Below are 13059 nucleotides of genomic sequence, written 5' to 3' on the forward strand. Positions count from 1 at the left end.
TTAACCTAATCCGTTTAATTTAAGTTATGCCGTGTTTCGATGTTTGGTTCACGTTTCTTGTTTTCCATAAGGGTTTAACAAGCCTAGGGGCTAGGGTGTAGTATGTTCTAAGTCTGACAAACATTGTCTAAATACACGAGCTGTAGTAATTCGTCTGGGGTTGCACATGCATAGCGCGTAGACATTTTTTAAAACAGATATACGTAATGTACATTTTTGTAGAGTATAATGCATAGTTTAGTTTCTGTAATGCATGTTTTGTGATATGTAATGAACATTTATCCTGCCCCATTTAATTTAAGTTGGCCGTGTTTCTAGTAATTCGTCTGGGGTTGCACATGCATAGAGCCTAGACATTTTTTAAAACAGATATACGTAATGTACATTTTCGTAGAGTATAATGCGTAGTTTAGTTTCGGTAATGCATGTTTTGTGATATGTAATGAACATTTATCCTGCCCCGTTTAATTTAAGTTGGGCCGTGTTTCGATGTTTGGCGCACGTTTCTTATTTTCCCTAAGGGTTTAACAAGCCCAGGGGCTAGGGTCTAGTATGTACACATTAATAACAACATTAACAAAGACCATTAGTTTTAGTTATAAAACTAGTGTTTTGTTATAATCGCGGCTATGGACTAATTTTGACAGATTTACATAATGTACATATTATGTAAGAGACGAGCGCCCTTTCTTCCTCTAGGGTTCTTCTACTCACCCTGATCTCCAGCCGTACTTGGGCCACCTCGGCCAATCTATCCCTGAATCTTTTCGCAAGTGCTACCGGAATTACATCGTTGATCGCTTCGTCGATGTCGAGTCTTAGCCGCTTCTCTGATATGGAACAAACAACATAAAACATCAGAAAATTATCATTAACACAGAATACAACATGAATATACTCCAAGTAATGACAATTACCTGCTACATAATGCACTGCGTAAACCAAATAATGTGCATATGTAATCTTCACTGAGTTGATTAACCAAAATACAAAATACCTCTCGTAATGCATACTATACTCCAAATAATGACAATTACATATGTAATAGCCGCGGTACGAATTCTCAGAATTTAGACCAGAATTTAAATAAAGAACGAAAGAGTATTTATTTATATTCTTGAGTAAACAAAACATGATATTTAGAACTTCCAATTTAAATCGTGTATTACAAATGTTGACAGTGAAAACAAAGGAAACCGAATACACATTAACGATTACAGAGACTCGTCTACATGAAGAACTAAAATTTAAGTTGAACTAGGCTTTTACAATTACGAGTCACAGGATGTATCTCAGGCCTGGTCTCGGCCCAGCTCAAACGGCCCGACGAATTGGTACACCCAGGGCGAGAGCCATGCTTAGCAGCCCTTTTTCTCTGCCGAGCACCAATCGAACCACCAAGAAAATGCATTAGCAAAACAAGGCAATTAGATAAGCCAAACAAAATGAGAATGAGAGACAATACTATTTGATGTGGGGACCAAAAACTCACCAAAATAGGCAAGGATGAAGGCTGCCACCACCAGAAATGGCCTGCCCTTCCAGCAGGTTGTCCAGCCAGTTCACTGCGCAACGGCAGGTGCACTCCACCCAGCCAAACAACCTTGCCCAGTTCGTACCTGCAAGACCACATCAGAGAAATCAGTTGGATCGCAACATAGAGAACCGCCAGAGACTGGAGCTCTGTGGCAACCACCATAAACTCACGAGTAGACCCCCCATATGCCACCAAAATCAGTTAGAAAGAGGCCAAGGGAGAAGGGACGAACTCTGCAGAGCTGCAGACAGAGTAGCCAGCTGCTCAGCCTGAGATTTCCCTTTTCAGCCAAGTACACCAGCCTTCCTCAGGCTTTCAGTTAGGCAAACCATTATAAATAGCCCCTCAGTCCTTCCTCCTTCATTACCACAATCAATAGCACACTACAAGCTAAGGAGAAGGGAGGAGCCGAGCTAGAGACAGCAGCCATAACAACTCACACAGGTAATCCTCCAATAGCTCAGTTTTACAGCATATAGTTCACAAATTCATAGGTGAAACTAGCATGCTCATAACACCATCACCTCATAGCTAAGCATGAGCATAACACCGATAGAGCACTAGTAAGCTTTAGGCAGCCTAACTAGGTCGGAACTTAGAGGCATGATGATAAAAGCCCCACAACAACAGCAAGCCTCTGTAATTAAAAGAACAACATTTTTGGCCAACTATCAAGCCCTTTTCAGTAGATGAACGATTAAGTTTTCAGACACAAATCAACGAAATAAAGAAAATGATAGAACTTAGCTTGGAGAAGCGTTGATCGGCTCTGACCGAACGACGACGGGGCATCGAGGGCAGCCCCACGAACACTGCAGAGCAACAGCGGACGTCGACGGGCGATTTCAGACCGACGCCTTCGTCGAGAGAGAGAGATAGACGAATGGAACAGCAACGGCATTTGCGAACACGGACGGAGGGAGCTGAAGCGGGTCATCGGCGTCGGAGTGACTCCCTCGCGAAGAGCACACCAGCGAGGCTCCGACGGCAACACCGAAGCCATCGTGAAAGGGCAGACGGAGACACCAAGTGCGCCGTCATTGTGAAACATGAGATTCGGCGACCCATTCGAAACGGCGTCCTCGCCGGGAACGAAGAGAGGTCGGAGTCACTCCAGGCATGAAGTCGCCGGAGAAGGTGAGAGATGGAAAGAAGGCGCCGTTTCAATTAGGGATTTGAGATGCATGTTTGGGGGAAATCAAGATGGGAGAAAGGAAAGTGACGGTGAAGGGAGTATATTTGGGCCTTACCAATTGGGCCAGAAAATTTAATCATGGAATTTGAACCCTTCACTTAATTTTGGGCCATAGTTATTTTTTTAAGTTGGGCCTCATCAGTAAATAAAAAAAAAAGAGAAGGAAGGCTGGGCAGAAAATGCTTAAGAATAAATATTCTGGGTCGGAATAATTAATTCCTAACTGGGCCTGGGAATTTATTAACTTGGACCATTTATTTGGTTGAAGCCATTATCTTGGATGAATTCAAAAGTATAATGGAATTAGCCAAGGAACAAAAGAAATTAGCAAGCCGTGTGGAAGCAGTGCCCAGTATACAAATAGATGAGAACTCCTTTTGTCGCAGAAGGTATTTTAAAATACTTAAGATAATCCGGAAATTTAGTATACCCGAGCAGTTCGGCAAGACTCCCGATTAAATTAAATCGCTGATATAATTAAGGATTTAAGATTTCTAAATATAGAAAGAAAGAAGTAAAATAATAAAGGAGCACGCTTAGGCATGCATTCATGCAAAATCAGTAATTTTTTTAAGCCTAATTCAAATATACGAATTTTTGTAAAGGAACGTCGTCGCTCGACGCATAATCTCAGAACAGGGAAGCACCTATTTTGCAAGAGTTAAGCAATTGAGGTGTGGGCTTCTTTCCTTTTTATTTACAGAACTCTATGAGAATAAGTGTGAACTTTTGAATGAATTGTCATGCCATGTTTTATTTTGTGATTGCCATTCATGGTTAAAACGAATTCGGGTCCCAGTAGGTCAGTAAATCCTACTCGGACTAGTGTACACATAGGGACCGTGAGCTAGCGCAAGGTTGGCCGGTTCGTGGGTCGTGAGCTAGCGCCAGGTTGGCCGACCCAGTGATCGTGGAATGTGGCCACATTCCCGATTCACACAGCTTGACATGGTATATCATCAGAAAGTTAAAAGACTGCAGTCTATTTCAGAAAGAAATAACAGATTTTAGTGACCGGGACTTGTTTTCAGAAAAACCCCGCGTTCACTCAGCTTGGCAGACAATTAAAAGAAAAACAGTTTTCGGCATAAGCCACTGAGTATATCAAGTACTCAGCCCTGCATATTGTTTTCCTTAATGTGCAGGTTGATCGATCGAGGCAGAGGAGGTGTTGGGACTGTAGATGAAATAAAAGAAGGGTAGCTAGTGTAGTATGTCTCCATACATGTTATACTTGTCTTGGAACTCTTCCGCTGCATAGACCTAGCTTTGTCTCAGTAAAGACAATGTCCCACATTTCACTCTGATGTAATAACTTGCTATCTTGATGACTTTTAGACAGTATTTCCTTAATTTCAGTAATTATGATGATGTGTTGAGGCAGTTTAGAATTTTAGTCGCGAAATAGCTGCGCTTTCTTTGACTAGGAAGTTGTGGTCGTGACAACATACTACATAATGCACTGCCTAAACCAAATAATGCACATATGTAATCTTCACTGATTGATTAACCCATATAAACAATACCTCTCATAATGCCTAATAAACTCCAAATAATGACAATTACCCGCTACATAATGCACTGCCTAAACCAAATAATGCACATATGTAATCTTCACTGAATTGATTAACCCATATACAAAATATCTCTCATAATGCATAATATTCTCCAAATAATGACAATTACCTTCTACACAACGCACTGCCTAAACCATATAATGCACATATGTAATCTTCACTGAGTTGATTAACCCATATACACAATATATCTAATAATGCATAATATACTGCACATAATGACAATTAACATCTACATAATGCACGACCTAAACCAAGTAATGCACATCTGTAACTTCCATTAACCAATTTTCCAACAACGAAAGTAACCGGGTACATAATGCAAAATATTTAACAAATAATGCATCCCAATACAACAATAATGTAAATCACATAGTCAAATAATGCAATCATAACACAAACATGATGCATCATACAAGATATATATATATATAGAAAACAACTTAACCATCCAAATAATGCAATCACATAGTCAAATAATGCAATCATAACACAAACATGATGCATCATACAAGATATATAACTTAACCAACAAACTAATTTTATTAATGACAAATACACCTCTGGATCCACTATCCACAATGACCACCAGCAGTTTTTGAATTGTTCTACGTTGCATATAATGAATTTATACAGTCATATAATGCATATGTTTTAACAAATAATGCACACCCACATATATTACCGGTACTTATTAACAATTACAAACACCAGTTAAATGATGAAGAATACAGGATATTTTGATGCATAAAACAATCAAATGATGTGCAGATCCATAAAAGTAATGAAACACTAATATAGCATATTTTGTGACACTAATGTCCACTGACATACAAACAATGGAAACATCAGTTATATTAATGCACACAATCATGAAAATAATGTACAAAATCGAATAAATCATGTAGGATCAAATTTAAAATATGACAAGCAGAGAAACAGAGCACCGGTCGAACAGAAACTCACCATCTTTCTGGGTTTGTTGTGAATTGGAAGGTCTTCCTCTTTTAGTCATTATAAAATCTGCGCGTAACAGCAAACAATCAAAAACCCATAAAATTTTAACAACAAATACTCGCGGTTTTGATGGTAATCGGTTGAATCTTGGTGTGGGTGATTTATTACGTTCGGGCATTGGGGAAACGATTGTTGAAAATCGTAAAATAAACGACCAAACCTACCTGCTGTTGTAGTGCAGTGAAATCTTGTTCAAACCGGGAAGGGATATTGGAAAGCAAGGAAACCAGCGTTGAATCTCCGAGAAAACGGCGCGGTTTGAATGGGCTGCGGCTAGGGTTTTTCCAAGATTTGGAAATTGTGAAGACGCTTCGTGAGAGAGAATCTGGAGCGAGATTGTGAGTAAATGCGTGTGATGATAGATGTTGTATTTAGTCGATAGAAAGTAGTGGAAGAGCCCGCTTAAATTTCGCCCAATACGTTTTCAGCGGTTTTGATTACACAAAATGACTAAATCACCCTCATGATGCACCAAATGGTTCAAATAATGAAGCACGGGATGATAAATATGCTTTTAATCTAGAACGTCCATCTTCCTGATCCAATGACCGAGATTGCGAAGAAACTTAAATCTAAGGGGAGAAAAAAAGTTTAACACTACCCTATATATATATGTATATATATATATATATATAGGGTAGTGTTAATCTCCTTTTCATCCCTTAGATTTAAGTTCCTTCTTAATTTGGGTCGTTGGATTTGGTGGATGGAGGGACCGGATGAAATCCCATTTTTTAATCCCGTGTTGCATTATATGGTGGATTTTGTGCATTATAAGGGTAAACTAGTAAAACAACTAAATTGAAAACTACCCAAAACCGAAGGAGCGAATTTTCAGCGGGATTTTGATACAACCTTCCATCTACTCACTCTCTCTCTCACTCCAAACGTCTATCCCTCTCTCCACGTCTCTGCAATTCGTCTTCCCCTTTTCCACCACTCTTCAAACCCTAGCCGCCACTGTTTTCCATTGGGTATCTCCAGAAAGTGATCATTTTCGTCGGTTTCACTCTCCAACTCTCACTCCGGTAGCTCGCGAACAAATTGTTGAAGGCGTCGACAAGGTAGGGTTGCAAAAGGTTTCTATGGTGTTCGATGTTAATTTGAAGAAAATGGGGTGTGATGAATTGTTGATGGTAAATTGATGTGATTTCCTTTTGAAATTATGTATAGGAATCCCACAGGATCAGAAGCAATTGATTTTCGCCGGAAAGCAGCTTGAAGATGGCCTAACAATTGCTGATTACAACATACAGAAAGATAATTCTCTCTCTCCATTTCTAGATTTAGTTATGCTGTTACGCTCTGTATTCTGATTAGCGGAGTGATGAATAATTCTGTAGAGCCGACTCTGCATTTGGTATTGAGGCTTAGGGGAGGTATCATTGAGCCTTCGCTTATGGCATTGGCTAGGATCGTTTGCGCATTCGTCGACAAATTTTGTAAATGGGTGGAAGGGTGAATGTAAAATTCTTGTGTGCATTATTTGATTGTTTGGGTACATTATTAATTAATGATTACACATTATTTATCATGTATTATCCATTATTTGACTGCTTGTGTACATGTGTGATTGTTTGAATGCAATATTCATGTGCGCATTATTTGATTGAATATGTGCATTATTTATCTAGTAGTATACATTATTCATCATGTATTAGGCATTATTTGACTGCTTGTGCACATGGGTGATTGGATGAGTGCAATATTCCTGTGCGCATTATTGGATTGAATATGTCCATTGTTTATGTAGTAGTATACATTATTTATCAATTATTAGGCATTATTTGACTGCTTGCTGAGGGACGTGGGTGAATGAGTGAATGCAATATTCCTATGTGCATTATTTGATTGAAACTATACATTATATAGCTAGTAGTTTACATTATTTATCAAGTAATAGGCATTATGTGACTGCTTATGTACATAGGTGCATGAGTGAAAACCAGAATTCTCAAAGCTCCTTGTATAATATTCCTTTGTGCATATCTGATTGAATTTGTACATTATTTAACTAATAGTATACATTATGTATCAAATATTATGCATTATTTAACTGCTTGTGTACATATGTGAATGGGTGAAAGTCATATTCCTTTGTGCATTATTTGATTGCTTCTGTACACTATTTATCAAGTATTATGCATTAATTAACTGCTTGTGTACATGTGTGAATGGTGCACTATATAATGACAATGCGACACAATATTGATAGCTTCCCATTTAAATAATGTTCTGATGTTGTATGTTGGACAGCAGCGAATCAGCTGAGATTCAGGAACAATGAAGAGAAAAAAGTCCCAGATAAATACTGTGAAAGCAGATGGATGTAGACGAATATGTACATTATTAAACTAGTAGTATACATTATGTATCAAATATTATGCATTATTTGACCGTTGTGTACATAGGTGAATGAGTGAAAGTCATATTTCTTTGTGCATTATTTCATTGTTTCTGTACACTATTTATCAAGTATTACGCATTATTTACCAAGTATTATGCATTAATTGACTGTTTGTGTACATGAGTACAACCACCACTATTTAAAATCACCAAAAAAACGTCCCAGCCAACATTTACATTATATATCATAAATGGTCTATTACAGAAACTAAAATAACCATTATAGAGTGATATATGTACATTATATGTATCAGTAAAAACTACTTCCCTACCCGAGATGATATATAAACCCTAGATGAATGACTGAAACACGTGGACTTTTGCGGCGGTTTTGTAACTTAATGCATACTACACCCTAGCCCCAAGGATTGCTAAACCCTTGGGGAATACATGAAACGTGCTCAGCAAACATTTATATTACAGATCATAAATCGTCCATTACTGAAAATAAAAAAGCCATTACAGAGTAATATATATGTATATTATGTGTATAGGTAAAAACTACTCCCTAGCCGAGATAATATCCGAACCCTAGATGAATAAGTGAAACTCGTGCATTCAATTGGTCATCCTCGTTCGATTTCTTCTTGCCTTCCCTATTGCATACAACATAATACGAGGTTGTAACGTCGTCCATCTCTAGGGATTGGAATTTCTGACCTTTGTACATTATTTAACTATTTCTTTGTGCACTATTTATCCTGATTTATGTATCATTAGACTGCTGTTGTACATGAGTCTAAGAATGAATGCAATATTTGTATGTTCATTACTTGAGTGATTCTGTACATTATTTGACTATTTGAATGCATTATTTATCCTGTTTTATGCATCACGTGGTTGCTGTCGTACATACTAGACCATAGCCCCTAGGCTTGTTAAACCCTTAGGGAAAATAAGAAACGTACGCCAAACATCGAAACACGACACAACTTCAATTAAACGGGTCAGGATAAATATTCATTCCATATTACAAATAATGCATTGCAGAAACTAAACAACGCATTATACTACACTAAAATGTACATTATGTATGTCTGTTTTAAAAAATACCTACACGCTATGCATGTGCAACCCGAGATGAATTACTGCAGCTCGTGTATTTGGACAACATTTTTTAGACTTAAAACACACTACACCCTAGCCCCTAGGCTTGTTAAACCCTTAAGGAAAACAAGAAACGTGCGCCAAACATCGAAACACGGCACAACTTAAATGAAACGGGGCAGGATAAATGTTCATTACATATCACAAATAATGCATTACAGAAACTAAAACTACGCATTACACTACATAATATGTACATTATATATATCTGTTTTAAAATATACCTACGTGTTATGCATGTGTAACCCCAGACGAATTACTCCAGCTCGTGTATTTGGATAACGTTTTTTAGACTTAGAACATACTACACCCTAGCCCCTAGGCTTGTCAAACCCTTAGGGAAAACAAGAAACGTTCGCCAAACAACGACACACGGCACAACTTAAATTAAACGGGTCAGGATAAATGTTCATTACATATCACAAATAATGCATTATAGAATCTAAACTACGCATTATACTATACAAAATATACATTATGTGCAACCCCAAACGAATTACTGCAGCTCGTGTATTTGGACAACATTTTTTAGACTTAGAACATACTACACCCTAGCCCATAGGCTTGTTAAACCCTTAGGGTAAACAAGAAACGTGTGCCAAATATCGAAACACGACACAACTTAAATTAAACGCGTCAGTATAAATGTTCATTACATATCACAAATAATGCATTACAGATACTAAACTACGCATTATACTATACAATATGTACATTATGTGTACATTATGTGGATCGACGACCGAGTTCACGTTCACCAGCACTTCAAAGTCCCCGAGTTGAACCATTCAACTCACCAGTGCAACCTCTTCTACCGCCGCGTTTCACTCTACCTCACCTCCCTCCCGTCGCTCGAGGACTCCGATTTCACCAACCTCTCCGCCGGAAAAAAATCAAACGACATCGTTTTATCGCTCGACGACAATCAGACGATCCACGATGATTTCCTCGGCGCGAGAGTCTCCTGGGTGAATCGAGTGGAGAGAGACGGCGGAAGCCGGAGCATTAGGCTCCTATTGCCCCCTTATTCCATCGTTTAAAGAAAAATGAAATCAATCGTTATTTTTCATGAACAACTTTAAACCGTGGATTCTTCAATTTAGAAAACCAAACAACAATTTAGGAATGACAAATTCTTCAATGGAGAAGTCACACTGAAAATTTCGATAGAGAAGAAGGAGAGAAGAACGCTGAAAATTCGATAGAGAAGAAAGAGAGAAGAAAGATTGAAGCGTGAATCAATAAGCAGAATAAATTAGATTATTTATTTACCAAAGTTAAAAATGAGTGAATCAAGGAATGTAATTAACCGCCTAAAACTATTACTCCCAAAACTACCCTTTTTCTTATTAAAATAATGATTTTATTAATAATAGGAGCATGAATCTACGCCATTAGATCACCATAAATCAACGTATAAGATTAAGAAGGAGAAAGGAGGAATTATGAGGAAAGGATTTGAATACAACTCTCTCTATATATATAGAGTTGTGATCATATGATAACCCCCAATTTATGTGATAACCCTATTACCAAATCTGGACCACACATATTTTCTAATCTCGTGGCTGAGATTCAAACTTAGATTTACTTCATAAAAAAGGCGCAGATGGTAAATATGTCATTGATTACTTGTTCAATTGCTGTCATAATATAATGATAAAATGATAGTTTTGCCGGATAGAATGATACTCTGAGTTGATAAAATGATAGTTTTGCCGGATAGAATGATACTCTGAGTTGATAAAATGATAGTTTTGCTGGATAGAATGATACTTTGAGTTAATATGTATTTTAGTGCATCAATGTTTATTTCTATTCCATTATTTCAACATATGTTGATCATAGGAAAAAGGAGAAAGTAAACATCAATTAAATTGTTAATATTATACATGAATGGAAGAGAGAGATTTAGACTTACAGTGCAACAACAAAATTGGATATATACAGATTCATGGATGCTTCATCTCTTACTTCTCCTGCCCCACCATTTCATTATGTGCTTCTCCGCTTCGATTCTCCCCTGCTTGTACACTTTCGCCTTTGCTTCCTTCAACCGCGCCTTGTAGTCCTTCTTCCACGCTTCGAACCTGTCTCTCAGCCTCCGGAATTCCTCTATCGTGTGTGCAGGCGCCTGGTACTGACTCGACCTCCGCAACTGCATCACTGAAAGCACGGCTTCAACTGAAAATCTGCATTATTAAATGACACGTGGCACCAATCTAACCGTCGGATGACAAAATCGTGGGGCTGAAATTAAAAAGAACAAAGAACAAAAGATACAAAAAGGAAATGAATACATCCCTATATATATATATATATATATATATATATGGATGTATTATATGGGTCCCCTTATATGCACAACACCTCCTTAGTGTAGAACTAGAGACCAAATATTAGCCATTCGATCTAATTTTTTATGGATGAGATGAGATATTGTACAAATAATATCCGTCATTCATCCTTAGAGCAATTTACTTCATACCAGGGACTATTTAGTCATAATACATTATTATAGGTTATTTTCCTTTCTCGGGTGAAGTTATTTGATTATAAGATGAAGCAATGTAATTATAAGATGGAGAAATTATGTCATAAGATGAAGTTATTTATTTTGGACTGTTCAAATTTTGGCTCGTTTTAACCGAAATGTTTCCATTTCTCGTGTGAAGTTATTTCATTATAAGATGAAGTACAATGATTATAAGATGAAGTGATTGAACGAAGGTAGTGTAGCAGCGGCGGTGGTGGCACACTACATCGGGGCCGAGTTGCAGGTGAAATTCAACCCGAGACTGACCTCGAGTCAGTGCCTGAACAACAACGCTGTACCGCGAGTAGGGAGAACCGAGGTGCGGCGTTAGGAGCCGAGTTATGGCGGTTACCGACACTGGATGTCACGAATCAAGGGTGGCTATAAGTTGCTGAGAGGGGAGATTGATGAAGAGGATTTTTCGGATGGCTAGGGTTCGAAATTGGAGATGGGGATGAGAGTGAACGAGTTTGAGCAAGAGCAGATAGTGAGAGAGAGAGAGAGAGAGGCCAGACGTGAGTGAGAGGGGAAATGACGGGTGGCGTGCCGCCACTCGTCGTCGAAGGCAGAGGCACTGGAGAGAGATGTAGAAGATGGAGGAGGGAGGTTTTAACAGAAATGTTTCCATTTCTCGGGTGAAGTTATTTCATTATAAGATGAAGTACAGTTATTATAAGATGAGGTGATTGAACGACGACAGTGTAGCAACGGCAGCGGTGGCACACTACATTGGTTCACACTACATTAGTTCATTTTGAGCGAGAGCAGATAGTGAGTGAGTGAGAGATAGAAAGAGAGAGAGAGAGGCCAGACGTGAGTGAGAGGGCAAATGACCGGTGGCCTGCCGCCACTCGCCGGCGAAGGCAGAGGCACGAGAGAGAGGCAGTGAGCGAGAGGTAGGAGATGGAGGAGGGAGGTAAAACAATTTTTGGGGTGAATCACGTATAGAAATAACCAATCTTGTATGTTGATTTCCATTAATACCCTTAAGCAATTATTTTGTGAATAAAATAATGAAATTATGGTAAATTATATTTGACCACAAGATTATATCAGTAAAGATCAGATTATAAAAATGGGTGTACAGGATTTGTTCTCTAGTTCGACATTTAAAATTGGTTCGATATTGAATACAATCCTGTATTATATATATAAAGGTTAGTGATCAAGATATAACTAATTTTAAGTGTATAACTAGAGAACAAATCTCAACCACACAAATAAATGAAACAAATATTATTTATTTTAATAATATAAAATAGGCCAAGGGTATTTTTGGAAATTATTCAATCGTAGTACCACCATGCCACTACTCTTCTTCCCGGTGGAATAAGAGACGAATCTACGCGGTTGATCACTGAGCAGCACCACCTTCTCCGCATTGATCTCCATCGCCGCTGTCTTGATTCGATCCATTTCTTTTATCACATTTTGTAGATCTTGATACAACTTTAGGCCTCGAAACACTGGCGGATGGAACTCAGGACAAGGGGGACAATGGTACCCCTAATTTTTTTTTACTACTAGTATTATATATATAATTTATTAGTAATGTATTTTACACAAATTTCCAAAAGATAGCTATGAATATTGAAGGAAGATTCTTCTAAATATAAGGAAATAAATCAGAATACTTGGTTTGAAGAGGCCCGGGGACACTCGTTGGAGTTCACACTACAAGACT

The 13059-nt window shown here is 38.2% G+C and overlaps 1 protein-coding gene across 2 annotated transcripts; it reads right to left on the reverse strand.

The window, feature by feature from the left end:
- Positions 1-1081: 1081 nt before the first annotated feature.
- Positions 1082-2758, reverse strand: LOC121779892. Of its 2 annotated transcripts, none has more exons than XR_006045953.1 (3): positions 1770-2757; positions 1493-1619; positions 1082-1375 (listed from the first exon to the last, which is right to left on the reverse strand). XR_006045953.1 is itself a non-coding variant. In XM_042177345.1 (3 exons), exons 1-3 carry the CDS (start codon positions 2586-2588, stop codon positions 1241-1243), a joined length of 570 nt encoding a protein of 189 aa, XP_042033279.1. In that variant the 5' UTR covers positions 2589-2758; the 3' UTR covers positions 1082-1240. The 2 variants fall into 2 exon arrangements, 1 of the variants encoding a protein (XP_042033279.1); XM_042177345.1 differs by having other exon boundaries at positions 2281-2758.
- Between the last annotated feature and the right edge of the window lie 10301 nt (positions 2759-13059).

Source organism: Salvia splendens, chromosome 19, assembly GCF_004379255.2.
Source record: "Salvia splendens isolate huo1 chromosome 19, SspV2, whole genome shotgun sequence".
In the NCBI taxonomy this organism is placed as follows: domain Eukaryota; kingdom Viridiplantae; phylum Streptophyta; class Magnoliopsida; order Lamiales; family Lamiaceae; genus Salvia; species Salvia splendens.